This window comes from Myxine glutinosa, chromosome 6 (genome assembly GCF_964187855.1).
Source record: "Myxine glutinosa chromosome 6, kmMyxGlut1.1, whole genome shotgun sequence".
Classification (NCBI taxonomy): domain Eukaryota; kingdom Metazoa; phylum Chordata; class Myxini; order Myxiniformes; family Myxinidae; genus Myxine; species Myxine glutinosa.
Window position 1 is genome coordinate 105,319,784 of NC_136266.1, and position 25,627 is coordinate 105,345,410.

General features: G+C 45.8%; 1 protein-coding gene across 3 annotated transcripts in view; it reads left to right on the top strand.

Annotated features, from left to right (window-relative positions):
- The window catches only part of GEMIN4 (gem nuclear organelle associated protein 4), a 71,968-nt gene that overhangs the window by 40,660 nt on the left and 5,681 nt on the right, over positions 1-25,627 (top strand). For 2 of the 3 annotated variants that reach the window (XM_068120746.2, XM_068120748.2), the window contains exons 2-3: positions 20,878-22,817; positions 25,098-25,548. In XM_068120746.2, the coding sequence (XP_067976847.2) occupies positions 20,878-22,817; positions 25,098-25,548 (2,391 nt within the window). Of the gene's footprint in view, positions 1-17,561; positions 17,606-20,877; positions 22,818-25,097; positions 25,549-25,627 lie in introns of all 3 variants that reach the window. The other variant, XM_068120747.2, reaches the window with a different exon arrangement.

The following is a 25,627-nucleotide window of genomic DNA, read 5'->3' on the forward strand; positions in this document are numbered from 1 at the left end:
TGAAAACAGACGAACGATATGTCAATCTCTTTCTACACCGATCGGAAATAAAAGTATGAGAGCGGGAAGGCATGGCCTGAGCACTTCGAGCAGAGAGGACTGATTGGACTTATCTTAAAGAGAAACAATTGGAGCTTAACGGAAGAAGCTCCCATGAGCGCTCCCCTATGCCATCCATAATGGTACACTCTATCCATACACCACATCCTCCCTTCCGTGGATGTTCCACGGGTTTCGGCTAGTATATATATATTTGTATATATTTATATATATTGTTATGTCTGGGGGTAAAGCAATATCTAGAGCTAGGTAGATCTGTATAGGTAGGTATTCGACTGTCGCAATAGGGAATCTACCTGTAATAAGTTCTTCATGTGTAGGCGATTTGTCGGGTTAAGATGTCTGCTTGTGAACATACCAGGATGTTTGAGTGTTAAGTCGTTTGGGATTAAAGCTAACGCCCCTGTGAGTCCAACCTGGTCATCAAACCTTTGTCCCTTATGGCAATGCACACCTGTAGACACTTAGTTAAGTCCCTAGCGCAACATTAAATAATTCCCTTCCCTGACAGTGACTTTGGAAGAAAACGGACAGGAAACCAGGCTGGGACACCGCCGATGATGGCCGCTGCCACCTACACCTCCGGCAGGCCTATCCACCCCCGAATAGCACGCGCTATGACCATGCTACAGGGAACGAGTGATGGGTTGGCGCGGTAGGCGCGAACCTCCAGCCAACGAGTCGGTGGAGGGCACTGATTGGGTGGCGCTCCAAGGCTGACGTCACCGTGGCAAGGTTATAAAAAGGACGCGCTTGGCTCGGAGAGAGAGCGAACTCGGGCTTGGCTTGGAGCGGTGCTCGGACTTGGACTTGGACTTGGCTCATAGCGTGCAGTCGCACTTGCGCCCTCTTCCCCCTTTTTGCCATTCTTCTTGGTTCTGAGTTTGTGCTCGTGTTGGAGATCGACCTCGTGTGGAGCTCGCTGGCCTGCGTTGGACGTGTGGTGCTTTTGGTGCGTTGGGCGTGTGGTGCTCGGACCTCGTGAGCGGCGAGAGGCTTGGAGCGGGGCCGTGTTACACTGCAAGACTACGGACAGATAAGACTGCACACTACATTACATTTACACTACATAACGAACGTTTTTCTTTTGGTTATTCATCTTACTGTGTGGCGTATTTGAAGTCTGGTGTGTGGGATCCCGATTAGGATATTTATTATCGGCGTGCATTTTCCTGTCCTGCCTTTTTCATTTGAATAAATCCTTATATTATTTTTGTACATATATCTGAATGCAGTTTACCGGGTGTTTGGTTTTAATAGATAAGGCTGCGGGGCTCTCGCCGTTTCCCTCCATTCCGCGCGCTTAGATCTAGTGAGCTTCCGCCTCGGGAGTTAAAGCCTTCGTAATCGGCATCCGCAACTCTGGTGTTAATCGGAGTTGCGTGACGATATATATATATATATATATATATATATATATATATAGATAGATAGATATGTATGTATATGTATATAGATATGTATGTATATGTATATAGATATGTATGTATATGTATATATATATGTATATAGATATGTATATATATGTATATATATGTATATGTATATGTATATGTATGTATATGTATGTATATGTATATATATATGTATATGTATATATATATATATATATATATGTTTATATATATATATATATATATATATATATATATATATATATATATATATATATATGTATATATATATATATATATACATATATATATACATATATATATATATATATATATATACATATACATATATATACAAATACATATACATACATATACATATATATACATATACATACATATACATATATATACATATATATATACATATACATATATATATATATATATATATATTGTTGCGAATATGGAATTTGGCCTCCATATCCGCTTGTAAATATTCCCCTATTTTCTCCAATACTCCCCAACTTTCCCCAATCCCCCATTCCCTAGTCCCATTGCATGTAAATAACAATCAGTAGAGCCGACCTTCCCCTTATTCCCCCATTAAATGTCGTGCCCAGGTCCACCGCACCACACGTAGACAACTTTCGGACATCTTCCTAGTTATTCTTATTCTATGTCAGTTAAGGCCTCGTCTCCATTAATTATGACTCTTCGTTGCACCAGAATGTGATGATATGGCATCAGTAGTGAGTTTAGGACCTTTTCCATACCTCCTTCCATCTTCTTCCCCAACCAACTATGGCTGCAGCAACGGAGGGGATGGGGGCGGCGCGGCGGCGCGGGGGGGAGGATGCGTCCTCACACCGGCTCGATTAGCGCCATTGACCACGCGCTCCACGGGGTTACCACGGAGGGGCTGGCTGTCAGCTCCTCCTCAAGGGCGGAGCCTGGTAAACCCCCCCCGCACCCAATAAGAAGGGCGGACCGATTCCATCTGGGCGGAGCTAACGAGCCGAGGGCGTGTCACTCCCCGCCGGATATACGCAGCCGCTTGCCGGACGTGAAGTGAGATGCGCCCCGAGCTTGGAAGGACAAGACGCCACCCTCCCGAGCGCTGAGCGACCTCCCCGGCATCTCCACCAAAGTCGCGACCCACGAGCGCTGAGCGACCTCCCCGCATCTGCTGGACACCACCGTACGTGATTCTGTCCCGGAGCCAGGTGCACCTGAGCCATCGACTGCCGCTTTCCTTGCCATCAAATCCCGTGTGAGTCAGCGTTGTCCCGTTTATCTGTGGTCTGTCTAGGGTTAATATAAGGTTGTGTCTAAGTGCCCACCTTCCTATGTTTCCCTCTTGTCCCTGTAATCTAACCTTTTCCGCCTTAATATAACCTCCTCCGGAGGTCTTGAGAACTGAACCCCTGGTGTCGTATTGTGTGATTGTAATCCAGCCGGGTGTCTTCTTTTTCTTATTGAGCCAGCATAGCGCGATTAGTCAACCCCGGGTGCAATCGGGGTAACTTGTACGGATACGGCGGCCATCCCGCTCGGCCCACCATACCATCAAAGTCGTATCTGTAACAATTGGTGTCGAGGAGTGGAATTCGAACCCGGGACTAAATTAGTTAGGCCCAAATTTTGGGAGGGAAAATCGATTCGGAGCGCGTTTCCCGCGCGAAATTATAACGGCGAAATTTCAATTTGTTTTACGAAAATAAAAAAATAAAAACCGAATTTTGAAAGTCGCGCTATGGCGGATCAAGACAGCTGGGGTCCGGTAAAGGAGAGTGAGGTAGGGTCGATCCAGGACCAAAATGAGGGACAGGAGGAGAGCGAAGCAGTGAGGGCGGCAGGTTCGCAAAATAGCGCCGTCACGCACGAAGAAGCGGGCGCGCAAAATGGCGCCTCGCTGATCACCGCGCCAGCGACCGTGGCAGCGCCCCCGGTGGATTGGAATTTGTTTTTTATCCAAATGAAGGCCCTTATGGACAAGAATAATGAAGAAATGGAAAGCAGAATAATGATGGGAATGAGGGCTGATAGTGAGCGGTTGGGAAACCAAATGGGGGTAATGAGGGACGAAGCGAGGGCTCAGAGTGAGCAAATGGGGGTAATGAGGGACGAAGCGAGGGGTACCAGTGAGGGATTAGACAATAATTTTAAGGGATTAGACAATAATTTTAAGGGATTAGACATGAAATTTGGGAAATTAGACGATAGATTAGGGGAAATACAGGAGGGGTTAACGGGGGTAGAAAACAGAATGGCCGCTCAAGAGAATCAAATGGAAGGGATGCAAAAAGGGTTAGAGGGGTTAGAAAACACCATGGAAGGCAAATTGAGGGACATGAGGGACCAAGCGGAAAGGGAAGTTAACCAAATGGGGCAGCAGATAGAGGGGGTCAGAATGGGGGTAGAAACCAAACTGGATGCTCACAGGGAGGAAATGGAGCAGATGAGGGTGGCATCTGGGCAGGAGATGCAAGTGATGGGAGAGGAGATCAGAAGAGGAGTGAGTGAGGAGGTCGGAGGAGTGCGCGAGGAGGTGAGGCACTGTAAGGAGCGCATGGAGAAAGAGGTGAGAAAGGGGACTGTAAAATTGCAAGGTGGTATAGAGGAGTTGACGCTGGGAGTAGAACAACTGACAGTGGGACAAAAGGAGTTGGGGGACCAGGTAAAGAAGAACACAGCGGTAATAGAGGGTTTAAAATCGACACAGAAGGAGATGAAAAAGGACGTAGGGGTAATTAAAAAAGAGTGTCAGACGGTACATGAGGACCTGACGAGGAAAATGGACAAGGTGGTAGAGGTAATGGAGGTTAAAGAGCGGGAGGTGCGGGAGCACATAGAAAAAAATAAAGTGGAGTTAGAGGAAGAACTTAAAGGGGCGCACGAAGAGATGAAGGAGATGAAGCAAAAATTAGAAGAAGTGGAAGAAGGGGTGAGCGAAATTAAAAAGCGACGGAGAGAGGATAAGAAAGAGATAAAAGAGGAGGTAAAAGAATTGGTCCAGAGTCTGTGTTCGGATCGTGATGATGTGCTCATTAACCGGATGAGGGATTCGCAGGTGATGGAGGAGAAGCGAAGAGAAAGAGGACCCGGTGTAAGTGGTGACCAATATGGTCGTGCGTATGATGCGCCAGGTGATTTAAGGAGCTTGGGGGTCGAGATGGACCCGGGTGTTCGTGAGAGGCCGTTGGTGAAGTGTGCGACAGGTCTGGTGTGCGAAAGAGGAGGTGTGCGAGAAAGTCCGACTCTGGGGTGTGTGAGGAAAAAGTGCGTGCCAAGGAGTAGTGAGGGTGCTGGCGAGAGTGAGTCGGTCGTAGCGCGTGTGCGAGGGAGCACATGGAAGCGCGGTGTGGTAAGTGTTACAGAGGGTGTGACGGGAGAGTGTGCGCAGGAGTGTGCGCGAGAAAGGTGTGTGACGGACAGGTGCATGAGGAAAGAGTGCGCTGTCAGAAGTAAGGAAGAGTGTCCACCTGTGGTGAGTGTTACAGAGGGTGTAACGGGAGAGTGTGCGCGAGAAAGGTGTGTGACGGACAGGTGCATGAGGAAAGAGTGTGCTGTCAAGAGTAAGGGTGAGTGCGTTGTCACGAGTGGAGGTGAAAGTAGTGAGAGTGACATGGAGCGTGAGTTAGTTGTGACAGGTGAGCGAGGATGTACACCTGGGATGGAAGGATGCACACCTGGAATGGTAGAGCGTGAGTGGGAATGCACGCTGGAGTTGGTGGTGAGGCACGTGGTTGGGTGTGCGAATGAGAGCACACCTGTGATTGTCACAGAGGAGGTGACCGAGGAGGGGGCGCGAAGAGGTGTATTGGTGAGGTGTGCTACCAACGAGTGTGTGCCAAAGTGTTCGGTGGTCAGGTGTGTGACCAAGGCGGTGAGTGGAATGGGTGTACCTGGGTGTGTAAGGAACGGTACGAGGGGCATGGAAACGGCTGGATGTGTGAGCAAGGAACGGGCTGCGGGGTGTAAGCGTCCAGGTGAAGCATCGACGTTACACGGGTTAGAGGTTAGAGCGACTTTTAGCCGAAGCAGGCCCTCGGTGCGTGCCGGGCCTCGCTTTGAACGGCCGCGTCCGTGCTCCACTAGGCGGAGCTGGCAGCCCGATAGAAAGGGTCGTCATGGCGACCACGTTTTGTTGAGACGTGCCGGCAGGTCGAGATCGGGACATTGGATGGCTCCGTGCCGAGATGGTGCGTGGGATCTCGGCACGGGTAAGCCCCCGTCCCTGCCCCGAATGCCGGACGCATCCAGCCGCCGGCACAAAACAACCCGCATTCATGGCTTGGCTTTACGAAGCCGGGCTTTGGACAGGGATTGGCGCACCGAGAGGTATTAGTGAGTAGACTGGGTGATGAGGTTAGTGTTTTGGACCCAAAATTAGAGAAAAGCAAAATTTGATGATTGGCAAAGGATTGGCAGTAGTGATTGGCAGATGATGGGCAGTGATTGGCAAATTTTTGATTGGTTGGAATTTAGGTGTACAAAATTGATAGTGAGAGACCCCCGATGTGGTGGGATGGCAAATCCACCATCCCTCACAGAAGTGGGGCAAAGGAGCAATAGTTTATGGGGTGTATGGCAGTGAAAACTAGCCCGGGTGGGTTAGGATATGGTGTGTAGGGGTCTAGAGAAGATGACCTTAGGTAACGTTAAGGTTAGTTAGTGACTGATACCTGTAGTGGGGACGCAGGTAGATTAGTATGGATGATAATGACGAGGGAGCGCAATAGTTTAAAGGGACGACTGGGAAGCGCAAGTTTCAGAAGGGAGTAGTTAGCTGAGATGATGCCGTGTTTGTGAGAATTGAACAGGTGTGATTGCGCAGGTGTGCAACTGGGCAGGTGTGTGGAGCAGTGTATGAGTAGTGAGTGTTGTGGATCAGCGCGAATGCGCTTGGGGAGAGAAGGGTGCCGGTGGCACCAGGTGTGAGAGCACAGGTGTGCAGGTACAGGTGTGTGGAGAGAGTTGGAGTAAGTGGTACGGAGTGGTGTGCATGGTGCGAAGGTGTGGATGGGGGAAGAGTGGACCCCCATCACGGATACCCGGGGCGGGTAGTGTAAGTGTTAGGTAGAGGGTGCAGGTAAATTGTGGTTGGATATTGGCATCTGTGGTGCGGTTGCAGAATGGTGTTGTGAATGGGTGCATTAGTGTTGTGGAAATGGCTGGGCGTGTAGCCTGTTAGTGTGTGTCGTTGGTTGAGCACTCCACCACTGTGAGGATGTCGGCCAGGTGAGGCCGCAGGCGGGCTCTGGGAGCCGGTAGAGTTGTGGATGGGGCCCGAGGATCCGGAGGATGGACCCGGGTAGCCCAGTGCCAGAGAGGGCACCGAGTGGGGAGAGTGCCAGAGGGCCTTCCCCAGGTAGTTAGGTTAGGGCAAGGAGCAGGTAAGCTCGGAGGCAACTGCAGTGGTGGAGGTGTGCAGGTGGGTAGACCCACTGGGAGAGGTACACGCCGCAGCCCAGAAATTGTGCGAGGGCACCGGGAGATGAATCGGGGGAGTGAGACCCCAAATTGAAGAGCACCACAGTTTGGCCAATGGGAATTGGTTTTTAGAACCCATAGTGTAAGAGGGCCAATGGTTTGGCCGGAGAGAGACCCCGGGTAGTGTAAAGTTGTTAAAGTCATTTAGGAAATAGTTAGGATTGAAGAACCTGTCGCACCATACGCAGCCACTTACCTGTGGTGATGATGATGACTCCACACCTGTGTTTTCTTTGTTTTGTTGCAGGAGATGAATCGCTGTGTGGATTTGTGAGACGCATCACGACGTGGATGAGACATTGGGGTGATTCCATCTCTCCCTCCTTAGGAGGGACTGATGATGAATTGGTGATGGCAAATTTTGATGTGCAGTTGGAGATGGCAAATTTTGATGAGAGTTGAAAATGGCAAATTTGATTGGTTAGGAGGGAGAGAAGACGAATTTGGTATATGGGAGGAACGGGGAAGACAGTAGGGATGTTTGTTGATTTGTAAAGTAGATGTTTATGGGTAGTGTTGTGTTTTGTGGATGCAGTAAGGGGTAAGGGAGGGGCCATGTAGGTTACCTGGTGGGGGGGGGGCGTACGATAGGAACGTACCTGTCTCACCTGGTTCCCATGTGCCCCCAGTGTGCATTACCTTACATTGCGTGCACTTTTGCGCCCTTACCACCTTACTCACTTGTCTGCTTCTTTTGTCTCCCACCTCCGAGGATCTGGCTTTGGGGTAGAGAGAGAGGAGAGAGAGGTGCTGGCTGCGCAGTTGTGGGCCTGCACTTTCGCTGTTCGCTGCCTGGATCGGTACACCATATGGACCGCAATGTTTGTGGCCACCCACAATGGACCGCAGTTCGTTTGCGGCCAAGCACCACCCGGGGATGGACCTATGGATCAACGTGGCACCTATGCCATACAGGTGAACCACTAATAGTTAACACCACCAAGTGCACCACAAGAAGAGCAAGAGACACCTGCAGGGTTAGGGGTTGTCGAATTTATTTTTATTTCATTGAACAATGGTGACTGCACCGATTGGTGGTGGGGTGGTGCTTTCGATGCTGGGACAGGGTGCTCTGCACGTTATTAAAGGCCGTCGGCCACAGAGCACTCGTGGGTTGGTGTATCGATGTTGGCAAGCGCGCTCTCTCTATGCATAACATCTGCATGTGTTCCTCCAAAAACAGGTCCTGGATCGTAGTGTAAATAGCAGCGTAGTCTTGTAAATAATGCTCCCTACCGGCTGTATGTTTAGTTTGAGGATTCTTTCCGGATTCGGTTATCCTGTGGGTGTGTTTCTGTGAGGAGAAGGGTGCAACGTCGCAGGGGGACATATTTACTCATTTGTGAATATCTGTAAAACTGTCGCACTCAGGGTAGAGTTAATAGTAGAGGGAACTACATTGCGTGCCACACTAAAGTAGGTAAAAATTTATCGGGTCGGGACGCCCCGAGGGTAGAGAAGGGTGCAATGTTGCGAATATGGAATTTGGCCTCCATATCCGCTTGTAAATATTCCCCTATTTTCTCCAATACTCCCCAACTTTCCCCAATCCCCCATTCCCTAGTCCCATTGCATGTAAATAACAATCAGTAGAGCCGACCTTCCCCTTATTCCCCCATTAAATGTCGTGCCCAGGTCCACCGCACCACACGTAGACAACTTTCGGACATCTTCCTAGTTATTCTTATTCTATGTCAGTTAAGGCCTCGTCTCCATTAATTATGACTCTTCGTTGCACCAGAATGTGATGATATGGCATCAGTAGTGAGTTTAGGACCTTTTCCATACCTCCTTCCATCTTCTTCCCCAACCAACTATGGCTGCAGCAACGGAGGGGATGGGGGCGGCGCGGCGGCGCGGGGGGGAGGATGCGTCCTCACACCGGCTCGATTAGCGCCATTGACCACGCGCTCCACGGGGTTACCACGGAGGGGCTGGCTGTCAGCTCCTCCTCAAGGGCGGAGCCTGGTAAACCCCCCCCGCACCCAATAAGAAGGGCGGACCGATTCCATCTGGGCGGAGCTAACGAGCCGAGGGCGTGTCACTCCCCGCCGGATATACGCAGCCGCTTGCCGGACGTGAAGTGAGATGCGCCCCGAGCTTGGAAGGACAAGACGCCACCCTCCCGAGCGCTGAGCGACCTCCCCGGCATCTCCACCAAAGTCGCGACCCACGAGCGCTGAGCGACCTCCCCGCATCTGCTGGACACCACCGTACGTGATTCTGTCCCGGAGCCAGGTGCACCTGAGCCATCGACTGCCGCTTTCCTTGCCATCAAATCCCGTGTGAGTCAGCGTTGTCCCGTTTATCTGTGGTCTGTCTAGGGTTAATATAAGGTTGTGTCTAAGTGCCCACCTTCCTATGTTTCCCTCTTGTCCCTGTAATCTAACCTTTTCCGCCTTAATATAACCTCCTCCGGAGGTCTTGAGAACTGAACCCCTGGTGTCGTATTGTGTGATTGTAATCCAGCCGGGTGTCTTCTTTTTCTTATTGAGCCAGCATAGCGCGATTAGTCAACCCCGGGTGCAATCGGGGTAACTTGTACGGATACGGCGGCCATCCCGCTCGGCCCACCATACCATCAAAGTCGTATCTGTAACAATATATATATATATATATATATATATATATATATATATATATATATAAATAAAACAGTTTGTGTGTGTGTGTGTATGTAATGTTACCGATAGACTCCTAAACGGAGAGGCTCACGTACTTGATATTTGGCACAGACATGGCCATTGAGCCTGGGACGAACATGGCTGACCTAAAAATTTATTTCATAATATTGTTAAGGATCGCGGTTAGATGTTATTTCGACCGAGCGGTGGTGTATTACCGCGACCTAACAGTTATTCCCCGACTAGACCCCGATTCCACCCAAACGTTGACCAAATCGCGCTATGCTAAATCAATGATTGGAAAGGACACAACGACTGGGATAAATGAAACGACGCAAGGGGTACAGTTCTCAAGACCTCCGGAGGAGGATATAATTACAGTGGGGGAGAAAAGGGGTAGATTACAAGGTAGTGAGGTAAAGGCACAGAAGAGATAGGCACTTAGTTACAGTCTTATCTTAGCCCAGACAGACCACAGACAAACGGAACAAGGCTGACTTACACAGGGATTGATGGCAGGGAAGGACAGGTAGTTCGATAGCACAAGGTGCACCTTGGCTCGGGGACAGGATCAAGCACGGTCCAAGAGATGCAGGGAGGCCTCACAGCGCTCGGAGGTGGCGTCTTTCTTTCTCCAAGCTCAGCGCGCATCTGACGTCACCACTCCCTCGGCTGCGCATGCTCAACGGGGAGTGACACGCCCTCGGCTGGTTGGCTCCGCCCCAGATGGGACTGGTCCGCCGCTTCCATTGGGTGCGGGGGTTACCGGGCTCCGCCCTTGATGAGGAGCTGACAGGGAGCCCCTATTTGGTAACCCCGTCGAGCACATGTTTGATGGCGGCTCGTGGGGAAGGCCTCGTGCCCTCCCAACACCCCCTACCAACCAAGCCGGAGTGAGGACGCGCACTCCCTGTGCACGCCGCCGCCGTTGCTGTTGTTGTTGTTGTTGTTGTTTCTGAACCGTGAGGAAGAGCTGCGGGGAGGTATTGGGAGGTCCTAAACTTCCTAACGGTGCCATACAATCACATTCTGGTGCAACGAAGGGTCAGAATTAATGGAAACGAATCCTTAACTGACATAGACTAAGAATAACTAGCAAGATGTCCTATAGTTGTCTACGTGAGATGCGGTGGACCTGGATGCGACATTTAATGGGGGGAAATAGGGGGAGGTCGGGTCTACAGAGTGTTGTTTACAGAAAATGGGACTAGGGAATGGGGGATTGGGGATAGTTGGGAAGTATTGAGGAAATAGGGGAATATTTACAAGCGGATATGGATGGATTCAAATCCCATATCCGCAACAATATGCTTTTACCATATTTTTATCTCAGCGCGAAATATTATGACCGGAATCTGACCGGTCGCAGAGCAGCGCGCTGATTCGCTCAGAGCGATCACGTGATGTTCCCTGCCGCCATTAACTCAGTTACGTGTTCGCACGTATTTCAGAGCGAAAAGCAATTGCCTTTTTTCACATTTAAGCGACGAACATTGCCATTCACACCACATAGGTTTTTTCCCTTTCATCTTTAGATTCATATTTTTTGCCATAACGTAGCGCATTATGGCTCTCTCGAGCTCGAGTTAGCCAATCACCTGGGAGCATGAGGCCACGTTGGCCACGCCCACGACAGGACGCAGAGTTGCAATTGATCGCTCAGAGCGATCACGTGATGTTCCTTGCCGTGTGACTATCTACAGATATCACTCAGATCCCTCACAATCGACCACCACCACCACCTCCTGCAATACTAAATATCACTCAGATCCCTCACAATCGACCACCACCCCCTCCTACAATACTAAATATCACCCAGATCCCTTGGAATTGACCACCACCTCCTCCTACAATACTAAATATCACCCAGATCCCTTGGAATCGACCACCACCTCCTCCTCCTGCAATACTAAATATCACTCAGATCCCTCACAATCGACCACCACCACCTCCTCCTGCAATACTAAATATCACTCAGATCTCTCACAATCGACCACCACCACCTCCTACAATACTAAATATCACTCAGATCCCTCACAATCGACCACCACCCCCTCCTACAATACTAAATATCACTCAGATCCCTCACAATCGACCACCACCCCCTCGTACAATACTAAATATCACCCAGATCCCTTGGAATCGACCAGCACCCCCTCCTACAATACTATATATCACTCAGATCCCTTGGAATCGACCACCACCTCCTCCTACAATACTATATATCACTCAGATCCCTTGGGATCGACCACCACCTCCTCCTGCAATACTAAATATCACCCAGATCCCTTGGAATGGACCACCACCCCCTCCTACAATACTAAATATCACCCAGATCCCTTGGAATCGACCACCACCTCCTCCTACAATACTATATATCACTCAGATCCCTTGGAATCGACCACCACCCCCTCCTACAATACTATATATCACTCAGATCCCTTGGAATCGACCACCACCTCCTCCTACAATACTAAATATCACCCAGATCCCTTGGAATCGACCACCACCCCCTCCTACAATACTATATATCAATCAGATCCCTTGGAGTCGCCCACCACCTCCTCCTGCAATCTATATATATAAAACACAGTGTGTGTGTGTGTGTGTGTGTGTGTGTGTGTGTGTGTGTGTGTGTGTGTGTGTGTGTGTGTGTGTGTGTGTGTGTGTGTGTGTGTGTGTGTGTGTGTGTGTGTGTGTGTGATGTTACCGATAGACTCCTAAACGGAGAGGCTTACGTGCTTGATATTTGGCATAGACATGGCCATTGAGCCTGGGACGAACATGGCCTTACTCAAAATATTTGACGATCCATATTTTTTATTCATATTTACCTCAGCGCATTTCAGCGCACGGAATCAACGGAATCGGAGCAGGTGGGCGCTGATTTGCTCAGAGCGATCACGTGATGACGCTATGAACGCTATGATGCTGTGAAAAAAAAAATCGCTATGAAACGCTATGAACGCGATGACGCTATGACGCTATGAACGATATGACGCTATGAAAAAAAAAATCGCTATGACGCTATGAAACGCTATGACGCTATGAATGCTATGAAAAAAAAAATCGCTATGAAACGCTATGAACGCGATGACGCTACGAACGATATGACGCTATGAAGCTATGAACGATATGACGCTATGAAAAAAAAAATCGCTATGACGCTATGAAACGCTATGAACGATATGATGCTATGAAGCTATGACCGCTATGAACGATATGACGCTATGAAAAAAAAAATCGCTATGACGCTATGAAAAAAAAAATCGCTAATCGCTATGACGCTATGAAACGCTATGACGCTATGAACGCTATGAAAAAAAAAATCGCTAATCGCTATGACGCTATGAAACGCTATGAACGCTATGAAAAAAAAAATCGCTCGCTTTACCAAGGGGCTCGCTCTCCCCCCCGTTCCCCTCCCCTCCCATCCCCCTCCCGGCAATGCCGGGTACTTCTGCTAGTATATATATATATATATATATATATATATATATATATATATATATATATATATATATATATATATATATATATATATGAGTGAAGTCACGAAAAATGGAACACTTATGTAAAAATCCGCAGTGGAAAATTTTCTACCTTTAAACAGTTTGTCTGTTGCTTTATTTTAGAGTATGAGGGTCCACGTGTACAAAAATAATAATAATAATAATTCATTTATTTTGTATAGCGCTTTTCCAGAAGCCCAAAGGCGCTTTGACAGAGTGGAAAACATAATGCATAACAATACATGAAAACAACAATTGCAAAAAGACAAGAATCAATAGGGAAATATTTAAAGCAAAAGGAGGGAGAAGGAGAAGAGATAGTCAGGGGTTAGATGCTGTGGGTTGAATGTTGAATGCAGTGTTCAACAGGTGGGTCTTTAGTGATGTTTTGAATGTGGTGAGTGAGGAGGAGTCTCTGATGGTGTGAGGTAGTGAGTTCCAGAGGGTGGGAGCAGCGATGGAGAAGGCCCTGTCCCCCCAGGATCTGAATTTGGTCCGGATGGAGGGGGTCAGGAGGTTGGTACCAGCAGAGCGGAGGTTGTGGGTGGGAGTGTGTCTGGAGAGGAGGTCACCATAATGATTAGAAGATAACGGCTTGCCTTGCTTTTAAAATGGAGGCTTATGAATTAGACAATTCAATATCTTATGTCACGTCCGTCACACTGATAAGATCATGTGCCTAGCAATGTTTACCTCTAATTAATATTATTTTCTTGGCATTTGAAGATGCAGAGGGGTGAAAACTATCAGGAAAAAAATACTAAGTGTAAGTCTGTGATGGAAAAATGTAACATTGGTTTGCTGGTGTTGCCATATTGTGTCCCTCTACCACAATCTACCATGAAAAGTTTTCCTCTGGCAAATTTTAGGGGTCATGAGTACAAAATACTCTCAAAATCTATTGTATGCCTCATGTCTTTATACGATATACCCCTCTTAGTTCACCAAGTACAGTGTATTTTAACATTAAAGGCAATATCACCTTAGTGTGACGGACGTGACATAAGTGACAATGTATGGAAATCATAAGATACTTGTTACTTTTCCATAATAAATGATAGTTTGCATGACAGAAATTCTTTACATGATACCAGTCTTTCTAAAATCTTATAAAGCTGAGAACAAATAACAGAAACACATCAAACATGTCAGTTGTAAACTGTGACAACCTGACAACATGAAATTACATCAAGGTAAGTGAAAATCTAATTTTGACACTCAACAAGGATAGTGTATCAACAATAAATGGCTATTTTCCACATTACTTGCATTATGCACCACCATGTCAAGCCAATGACAAGCCAATGACATGGCAACGCGCCATCTCATAACGCGCCATTGACCGAGTGGTTCACACCAACCGGAGCTGTTTTTGGATGACGTGCTGATGTCCTTGGACTTCGCGCCAGGCTCCGGGCCGATGTGGTGTGGTGCTGACCGGGCCGACGTGGTTTGGTGCTGACCGGGCCGACGTGGTTTGGTGCTGACCGGGCCGACGTGGTTTGGTGCTGACCGGGCCGCCGTTGTGTGGTGCTGACCGGGCCGACGTGGTGTGGTGCTGATCGGGCCGACGTGGTGTGGTGCTGACCGGGCCGACGTGGTGTGGTGCTGACCGGGCCGATGTGGTGTGGTGCTGACCGGGCCGACGTGGTGTGTTGCTGACCGGGCCGATGTGGTGTGGTGCTGACCGGGCCGCCGTGGTATGGTGCTGCCCGGGCCGCCGTTGTGTGGTGCTGACAGGGCCGACGTGCTGTGGTGCTGATCGGGCCGACGTGGTGTGGTGCTGACCGGACCGACGTGGTGTGGTGCTGGCCGGGCTGATGTGGTGTGGTGCTGACCGGGCCGACGTGGTGTGGTGCTGACCGGGCCGACGTGGTGTGGTGCTGACCTAGATAACATCTTGTTTCATTATAACTTTAAGTACATGTATTTAAATGCATGAAAGTAGTACCGTTTGTCATTTCTGGTACTGATGTCACATCCGTCACAGCGTGACGGATGTGACACTTCAGGGGACGGAATCATTATTTTCCCCTTCTACAAATTAACATGAAGGCACAAATTAATCATTTAATGTTTGAGAATAGCTAATGGTTGAAGCTGTCTCAGGCATATTTTTTCATATTTTTGTAACTCTTACTTTTTGAATAAATTAGGGTGTGACGGACGTGACATAAGGGGACGGAAAGTTTTTGATGATTTTCTCATACAAAATTTTTTATGATGTGATATGTTTATTTAATTTTACTTATAGACTTCAACAGAGAATGGTATCTACAACAGAAAAATGCAAAAGATATAGTTATTCTGTTACTTAACATTTGTAAAGGAGTAGAGTGATAATTAGTACCACTCAAATTGAGCTCACTTTGAAAATAGCGCCATCTTCCCATCTCAATTACTCTGCAATGAAGAGGGGTAGAACGATAATTTTTTCACTGAAATAAACCTTAGCATTTAAATTTTACATACAAAAAATAAGGAGACACCTCAAAACCTTCCTGCTAATATAATAGTTGATCAAAGAAATGTCATAGTCTAACTACTTTACATTTTAATGCCAAAAATACCCCCTTTCTGGCCTTTAACCTGTCACGCAAGAACCAAAAATTGTTATATTGCACTGAAGTTGTCTCTGCAGTTAGAGGAGACCCCATTACACATACAAGTGTAAAATAGTGGATATTTTCTTTGTAATAAGAAAATATCAAGCCCTGTATTGAGAAAAATGAAAGTGTTCCATTTTTCATGACTTCACTTATATATATATATATATATATATAATATATATATATTGTCACGCAACTCCGATTAACGCAGACGCAGATGTGTAGCTGCTTGCAAATTTATTAGGGGTGAAGCAAATTACTTCCAAATTGTTTAGGAGTAGAGTGTAAGAGACAACCAATGACTCAAGGAACAATACAAACCAGCTTGGATGAAAAGTGCTTCCTTTAAAGCTGTGAAAAAGGAAATAAGGGCATGGAAAAGGTACAAGTTCATCCGTCACTCAACATATTTCCAGCATTTCGCAAATGCAAGAAGTGAGGCAACAGAAATTCTTCAATGTTGTAACTTGCCAAAGATGACATGACACCCTTAATGATGAAAGATGGGACCCTTGGATCTATAGCTCCCTGCTGTCCTTTTAATGTTGCACTGCTGCCTCCTGAATCAGTGCAATGTGAAAAGGGCATCGGTGGGTTGGTGTTGCTGCCAATTCATACCATTTTCCCAGTAAAGTTTCCTTTGTTTCATGTTTTCAATTTCTGTTTGTTCCCTGATATCAAATTTCTTTTTAACGTGGCATATGCTTGGAAAGCTTTGTTTAAGCTTGTTTTACTCGATGTCGTTTTTCTTAATGTGCTATTAAAATGAATAGGAATTTGTACCATGAACGTATATGAATGAGTGAATGAGACATTTTTCTCATTGTAATTGGGATGGATGGAAAATGTACTAGTGGTTATCTATGCTTAAATAAAAAATAAGGAGACGATGAAGGGAAATGCATGGAACATGGAGGAGGAGGAGGAGAAGCTGTCTTCATGATCCCGATGAATAAAAATGGTCCTGGTGAATAAAGGGGACATTCAGAGGAAAATATTCTTCACTGGAGGCTTTGACAACATTGCACTACTGTGCATTTTAAAAGTAGTGCAATGCCTATGTCATAGCTTCTGTTGAAGGGGTTTACCACAATCAGATAATTTGAAGAAAATCATCATTGAGGGTTTTGTGGGTTTTTTTCTGTTCGGTGGGGGAATTTCCCCTCACCCTGTCCCCCGCACCTCTCCTAGTGAAAGAGATTGTAAATTTATCACAGAAGTATACTATTACATTACTTGTAAGGAAATTTGGAGATATTGCAGAAGATTTGAATCTGGGGTCACAGTATCATGGAGGAGGTGCTCAGACCACAATGCCAATCTGGTATCCACTGGTTGATATTCTATCAGTAGCCTTTCACTAGTCAGTGTTTCTGTTTAATAATGTGTCCTTGTTTTTAACCTGAATCATGCAAAGTTTATTTGGTGGTTTAACCTGCTATAATCCATCTGTTGACATTGAGCATCCCACTATTAATTTGCAATTTGTTACTGGCTTTCACACCAATACAATTATTTATTATGGACTCTCGGCATCAAAAAGCTACATATATCAAACAAACAGTTTCAAATGGAGCACCTCGCCACCATTGGAGTATTTAAATTGCATCAGATGTGGCAATAAATATGAATTGTTGCTCCCAGCTTGCTGGCTTGATGACAGAAGACGCCATTTGCATTATTGCCACCTCTATGCCTACTCAATTTAGAATCCAGTGTGGGCACAGGCAACTTGCTTGTTTTAATAATTTAACGATGAAGGATCCAGGGAAATGTTTTGAAGGGTTTATCACCATTCTCATTTGCTTAAACAATTGGTCAGATTTATCTGTCGATCTATCTCATTTCTTTATTTTATTTTTGCAGGCCAAGAATGTTGACATAATTCGAGATGCGTGAGCTGCTATCTGGTAAAAATAATTTAAAAAACAAATAAAAAAACAAGGTATTTTAGTTGAATGTTGAAACGAGCACGTAGACCAAAGTAATGTATTAGTGGTTGTACTTGCTGATGGGTTTACAGACCATCTTTGAAATTGGAGTGACTGTTTTACATTGGTTTCATAATGTCTAGTTGGGATGTAAAATGTGATTATAAGTGTGCAAGCAAACACAAATTTCTACTTTGAGCTATATTGCAAACACCACTTACCATTGTGTTTAAAGATCAATGTTTTATTTCATTTGGGGCTATTTGGGTGTTGTAAATGGAAAGACTACTTTATCAGGTAAAGCATTATGGTATGTATGGAAAAGGATACATGCACGTGCGCACATGTTTTTCACAAGTCTGTTTCTCACAAATTTAATCATTTATATAGACCAGTAACGGCTATTCCTGAAACTTAATATTAACATTTTGTTGCATTTATGGGGTAGTAGGCTGCAATGAGAATTTAAGGCCTCGGCACCATTTGTCGCATTGTAGTTTATAGGGCTTGTGAACCATGTATTAAGGATGTGTAAGTGGGTGAAGTTTTCTGATGAGGCCCAGTTGGGTGGATTGGTCCAGTCATGTTAGCATAATCTGGGTAGAAACCTCCTGTCATGTGTCCACCGTGTAGGTAACAGGGTCATGGGTCAGTGCGAAATTGGCCATTCCAAGTACACCTTCCAACTTCAGACTCATGAACAAGGGGTGAGTTCTGGCCATTGATTAGGGGAGATGGCTCCACCTCCCTGACCATCAATCAGGGTTGTGCTGACACCGGCGCCAGCCATCATTGGTAACGCCCGTTTCGAGATTCTGGAGAATGCCATCGGGGCAGGAAGTTGTGCTAGAATGGAGGTGTTTATGAAAGATCAGTTATCAGTTATGAAAGGTCAGTTAAAGTTTATGAAAGGCCCGTATCACAGGGCTCTATCTCCCTTCGACTTTGTGGCCAGATAAAACATTTTATCGCTTGTGGTTCTGGGTGGGGTGGAAGAGAGACCGTACAAAATAGTTGTTTACATAAAAGAAGAACTTTATTTACTAGGAAGCAAATGATCGATTTTTCTGACTGCCGGAATATCAGCTGGGTTATTCAGCTGGGCAGACATGCACGGACACACACGTGTGCACGCACACACAAACCTACAGTACCTTCAGAAAGTATTCACACCCCTTAACTTTTTTGCATTTTGTTGTGTTCCAGCCTGAATTTAAAATGGGATAACTTGAGATGTTTTTGTCACTGATCGACACATAATACCCCCTAATGTTTTGTTCTGAAGCCATTCCAGTGTTGCTTTGGCTGTATGCTTGGGGTCATTGCCCTGTTGGAATGTAAATCTTCACCACAGCTAGTCTTTTGCACTCTGAAGTAGGTTATCCTCATGGATTTGCCTGTATTTGGCTCAATTCATTGTTCACTCTAGCCTTACAAGTCTCCCAGTCTCTGCTGCTGAAAAGCATCCCCATGGCATGATGCTGCCACCACCATGCTTCACAGTAAAGATAGTGTTCGATGGGTGATGAGCTGTGCTCGGTTTCCTCTAGATGTAGTGCTTTGCATTCATGCCAGAGAGTTAAATTTCTATCCTATCAGACCACAAAATATTTTTCTCCATGCTCTGACTCTTTAAAGTGCCTTTTTGCAAACTCCAGGCATGCTGTCATGTGCCTTTTTCTCAAGAGTGGCTTCCGTCTGGCCACTCTGCCATAAAGCCTAGATTTGTGAAGTGCTGCAGAGACTGTTGTCCTTTCAGGTTCTCCCATCTCAGCCAAGTAACTCTGTAGTTCTGCCAATGGTCATTGGGTTCTTGGTCACCTCCCTGACAAAGGTCCTTCTTGCCCAGTTTCGTCAGATGGTCAGCTCCAGGAAGAGTCTGTGTTCTTTCCATTTCCTAATGATGGAGCTCACTGTGTTCTGGGGAACCTTTGACACTATAAATTATTTTATACCCTTCCCCATATCTATGGCTCTTCACACAATTCTATCTCAGAGTTTTACTGACAGTTCCTTCGACTTCAAGCATTGTCAATTGTGGGACCTTGTATATAGAAAGGTGTGTTTCTTTCTAAATCCTTTCACTCACTCGGCCTTTCATCAGCCTTTCAGCCTTTCACTCACTCACCGCAGGCAGGTTGGTGGTCTTTCTGTCTTCTACCGACTCCTCTCCGGCCTTGCTCCCCCAGCTCTCTCTGTGCTCTGTCCCCCTAATATTCCTTCAGGTCGCACAAGATCTGCCTGCAACCCTCTTATGGTTAAACTGCCAAAGTCTAGGCTCTCTGCTCACCTTCACTCTTTCATTCCCCTTTTCTCCCGCCTCTGGAACAAACTCCCCCACTCCCTTCAATCCCACTCCTCCCTCCAGGTCTTTAAAACAGCTGTTCACCACCATCTCTTATCTTCCCCCATCGAAAACCTTGATCTTTTCTACCCCCGGTAATTCACCCCAGAGTCCTTGCAGTGTTCATGTTTTATTCCTCTCCCACCTCCCCCCAAGTCCTCCCGATGTCCCTGCTCTCAAATGTTGTGTTTGTGTCCTTCCCCCTCTTCCCCCTCTCTTTTGTATCCTTCCCCCTCTCTCCCCATCTTGTCTGCCGCTCCCCTTGTTTTTTGTGTTTTATGTGTCGGTTTGTCTTTTTGTGTGATTAATGTTAGCTCTTTCACGAGCCTCGATCTTGTATACAAAAAAAAAAAAAAAAAAAAAAAAGGCAAAATCATGTCCAATCAATTGAATTGGCCACAGGTGGACTCCCAGTCAAGTTGTAGAGACATCTCAAGGATGATCAAAGGAAAATGGATGCACCTGAGCTTAATTTGGAGTGTCTGTCATAGCAAGGGGCTTATTGACTCAAAACATTTCAGCTTTTCATTTTGAATTATTTTGTAAAAAAATGAAGTCGAATTTTTTTTCCCACTTTGACATCATGGGGTGACATCGGTGACAGTGTGTAGATCGGTGACAAAAAAATGTCAATTTAATCCATTTTAAATTCAGAGTGTAACAACAAAATGTGGAAAGTCAAGGGGTGTGAATACTTTCTGAAGGCACTGTATATTCCTTTTGTCATAAGAAGTTTTTCTTTCTCATACCTCTTCCTCATATTTTCCACAATCTTGATATTAATGTATGAGGTTATTTGTATAATCTATTTTAAGTCTTCATACAGTAGGTAGTTTCCATTGCTTATTTTGTTTGCACTCTCACAACTTACAGAATGTCATAATTTACTTTTCCCTGACATTGGCAGATCCTCTCCTGTTCTGCCACCGCCTGGCCCGCTTCCACGGAGCACTGTTGCTTGCAGAGAGACTCTTTGCTCCTCGGGCACTGGATATCGCTTGCAAGGCAGATTGGCAGATCTTCCGCAAACCTCTACTTGAAGTGGCAGGAAATATTTGTGCTCCTTTGCAGTCTAATGGAGAGCTTGAAAATGATGAGCTATTTTGGCAGTTGAAGCTTGTTGCTCTGCTTTGGATGAAGGTTTTGCATCAAGACGACTTGAAAACCACAAATGAAGACGCAGACATTCCAAATCATGGTCATGGCGAAGATTTGAAGACCCATGTTGAAAGAACATCTTGCAACTCAAAAAGAGATAGCAATGATGACATGCAAGAGGACTTGTTTTTTGCCGTCAACCACATGTTACCACGGTTGAGTCATGGACTCGTTTTTGAGTTTGCCAGGGAGCTGAGGAGTGCAGAATCAGTTGGCCGCTTGCTTATGCTGATGCCACTACCACTGCAAATTCAGGAAACACAGGCCCTTGCTACCCATACGCTTGATGGTGGTGCTTCCACAACAGGACTGGACTTCTTCTTGATGGTATGGAGGTCAATGTTGAGGCTGCCTCACCAATGTTGTACTACCACAGACACTGGGAAAGTGGAACTGGCATTTACCCACAACCTGGATACCAACCACATGCAGCCAGCAACAAAACGGGCACGCCATGATACCCCCTTTTTATCACATGCTAGCCCTGGTTTGGTGCTTGCTATGACACTGAAAGAAGTTGACTTGACGTTGTGGGAGCCAAGACGTTGGTGCCAAGCTATATCTGTTCTTTCAGACACACTCAGCAAGGTGATATACTTCCATTGTACAGATGGATCCCTCAATGAATGTACTCCACTGGACCTTCCATTGGTACAAGAGCAGTATCTTGAACGAGTTGCTTCGTTACTGCATTTCAGGTTGTCTGCGGTCTGCAAAACCTGTGAAGGAGTATTGGAAGTTTCTCCCAGCTGTCTCAAGTGGGCCACTTCACAAGTTCTGGAACCTTTTATTCCTTCTGCCAGAGCTTTTATGTGCCCAACAGAGAGGCAACATGCATTAGATGTTCTGCTTCACCTTTTGAGGAATGGCCAACTGAATACTGAAATAAGGCCGGATCAGGCACCAGACCTGGAACGATATTGTGCAGTCATTAGCCTGCACCGACTGGCGGAGGTTCTAGACAAATCTTCTATGGCCTTGTGTGATGCAGACCTTGTAGTGACTCAGGAAACTTGTGATGTTATTAAGCAAGCATGCTCCATTTTTCAAAAGCCAGAGCACAACATTGAGTGTAAGCTCAAGGAGGCATTACTTGCTGCTGTTGGTATCATTGACTTGCGCTTACAAGAACATGTGAATATGCTGCACTTGCTGGCATCGCGTGCAGACTGGATAATGACAGAAACTGGTCTGGGTTGCCTGGAGCGTAGTGTGACTGCAGCACTCTTTACTCAGTCAATAGTCATAACCCTCAGTAAGACAATAGCTGGAATCTTGAGTGATGTAGTTCAGGAAACATCTATTTTGCTGCAATCACTCAGGCGGCTCCGAGCCGTCTTGCTGAGCTACTTTGATTTACTTGACCCTGAAGCTCGCTCAGGGGTTCTTAGCACTGTACTCGAGGTCACATCTGGCCAGGGTCTGGGCTTCCACACCTTGAATGGTTTGAAATCTGAAGTGTACACTGAGGTAACGCTGGCGTTCAATCGTATTGCTGAAGATGACCATGCAGCTGCCTTGCTGGCTGTCACCCGTGCTGGTCTGCATGCACCCAACATCACACTTCAACGGGCACTCAAGCTAGCAATGGAAAACGTGGGTACTGCCAAGGTCATGGCCAGCATCCTGCGTTCAATTGTGCCATTTTCACAGCCTCTCAACATGCTGCCCAATGCAGAAAGGTTTCAGGTAATTTGTACTGCTTGTTATGCCATGCAAATTATTTGTTTGGGATTTTAAAAAAACAACCTTTAAAGTCTTTTTAATTTTTATTATTTTTTGGACATTAGCAACATCATTATTTGAAGTTGAGTATGATTGGAGGGTAGAATTTCCTATAATCATTATGTATGCTAACTTTTGAGGTCGAATGAGGGTCATTTACACTGCCCCTTTAAGGTGATGGAGGTGGTCTGAATGGGAGTTCAATAGACCAGAGCCTAATGTATTATAACCGAACAATTTTAATTGTTCAATCGAAATGATTGTTATTCAGAACAAAAAATGTGTTCAATGTTGCACAAGACATCACAAGAGCTTTCGTTTTGGTTCTCGTGGATAATACGCACCCTAAAATTTGATCAGATGTTTCTGGGGGAAAAAGTGCTGCTTGTACATGAGTGATTATGGTATGTACGAGTATTAACAATTTGTTAAACGGTGTATTGACGTTCTCCAAATTGGTTGTTGCTGATGTGAACACCAATACACCTTTACAGTCTCCCCGACCATCAAACTCCCTCCTGCCATGAAAGGGCGGTGTAAACAGGCCTATGGGGACCATAGACGATGTGAGCAATGGAAAAAAGGTTTTGATCAAAAACGAATTTGACATCTAACATCGACATTCTTGTTGAGTTTATTATTTAAGATGTTGGATACTGAGAATGCAATCGTCATTGGGCAGCTGCATAAGTACTGTTTCCCTGATGGGGGTAATATTAGCCAAACAATTTTGTCTTCTGATGTAAATGAGTCTTGATTTGTTAAAGTCGTGTAGATTGTCGAGCATCTACCAAGTTGTCAGTTTGTAAAGTGTTTTGATGAATCTACCATCCTCCTGGATGGAGGTCTACTGAGGATGGTTCTGGAGACCGCAGGCCAAGGAACAGTTGGCATACCATTCAATTGGAGAAAAGCTAGTACAGCTTGGTGCAGACATTTTGTTATCTTGGTAAATTAATCATCGTCCATGACGGTCTGTTATTGGTACAATAATTAATAGGTTGAAGGGCCTAATGGCTATTAGCTAGGTTTATTTTGAGAGGAATTGTAACGGCAATATGAGTAACCTTTCACAATACCACTCGTTCTGCTTAGTACTGCTTTCCACAATATCTTCAGACTCATAGCTCATATTCCATTTGAAGTTCTAGATTAAACAATACTTCCTCAAAAGGTTCTATTTCATCCTGTCCCGGACCAAGCAGCTACGACCATAACACCATGCCGGTCCTGACTGCTTTGCAATGTCGGTTCCTTAATTATAGATTAGTAACATGTAGTTTATTAAATTTAGAGCAGACACGTTTGTGTGTTTCATATGTAAAGGTTGATGAAATCGTTTTCATTGTGAACCTGCACAAAATGCCAATTAACCCCAAATGTCATCAAAATTGTTAGTTGCCATGTGACGTTCGGTATTGCAGGGTCTACTTGGTCATGGCCTGTCTGCTGAATAATGAATTGTTGAAAGCTCCATTAAAATGGAAGTGTGCTTCATCGCTGAACCACAATAAGTTGATCTAATTTGGGTACCTTTCCATTTGGTCACAACCAATCTCACATTGTTACTCATCTTGCCATGTCATTCAGTTAGTTTATGCATTACAAATATGATGTAGGGGTAGAGCTTGAGTGTTCAGAAGTGAGAATGTGCCACACTGATGAGGCTAAGATCCCCAGTTTTTGGGAACGCCGATGGTGGGATTTCTTGGGACTTTTGATAATAGAATCTCTCATAAGATCAATGTTACCTTGGTCCTTGGTAACACTTGGTGGGCGGCCACTATTGCATTTATTTTTGATTTTTCACACTCCCATGTGCTTGGAGGTGCTCCACAAACCGCTGAATGCTCCCATTGGAAGGTCCATTACAGGTGTGAACATTGTAATACTGACTATCGATGGCGCACCTGCACGTAGGATTTTCTCAAACCACAAAGTCACGATTTTCACTTTTTGTTCCACTGTGAACAACACCATAGTTGACGTATGGTCCGACTGACTACTTGTTAGAAATGGTACACCACCACCCCTACCATAACCTGAAAGAGAGAAGGGTATAGCATTAGAAACGATAGAATATCAGGCTGCTCAAATAGTCCACTTTCTTTGAAACACCCTGTAGATTACTTCTTTTTTTTTTTTTACTTTTGAGCTGTACATTTGCTGATTCCTATTCTACATTGTCTCAATGAAAATGGTTTGGCCCATTTGTATTTTCTTTTCTATTTGCGTGTGATCCAGGAGGGTGGCCTACTCTTGGCAAGTTTGCGCAACTTGTCATGGGAAGAGCTGTCGTTTTCGGAGAGTCGAAGGCAGTGCTTTCTGAATTTCATTTCGTACCTCGTCCTGCCGGAGTCACAAAGCGTCGATAATGCAGAGACTGCCAGTGTCGTACTTGGACCTCCTTTGTCCTGTACCGCACTTCTGCGTGCCCTCTCTCTGTCAAATCTTCACCGCTCTACTTGCCAAGAACTGGACCTCGCACTGGAGGTCTTTGAGAAGCTGCTTGTAGCTGACAGAGGAAACTGGCTGAACCCGGATCAAGCATTCCCAACATTGCTTTGCCTGACACGCTTGCTGCACAAATTTGCTGTGTGTTGGGAGCAGGGCAAGCAGAGCGGTGCGCTCTGTGTGAGAGAGCGTGCCACACAGCTTGTTGAACAAATCTGTAAGCTGGTCCTACAAATGCAAGGTACATGTGATGCAAGTTCATTATTGTGAAATGGCAAATACATAGTGATTTTGGGTATGAAAGGATGGAATAGCTGACT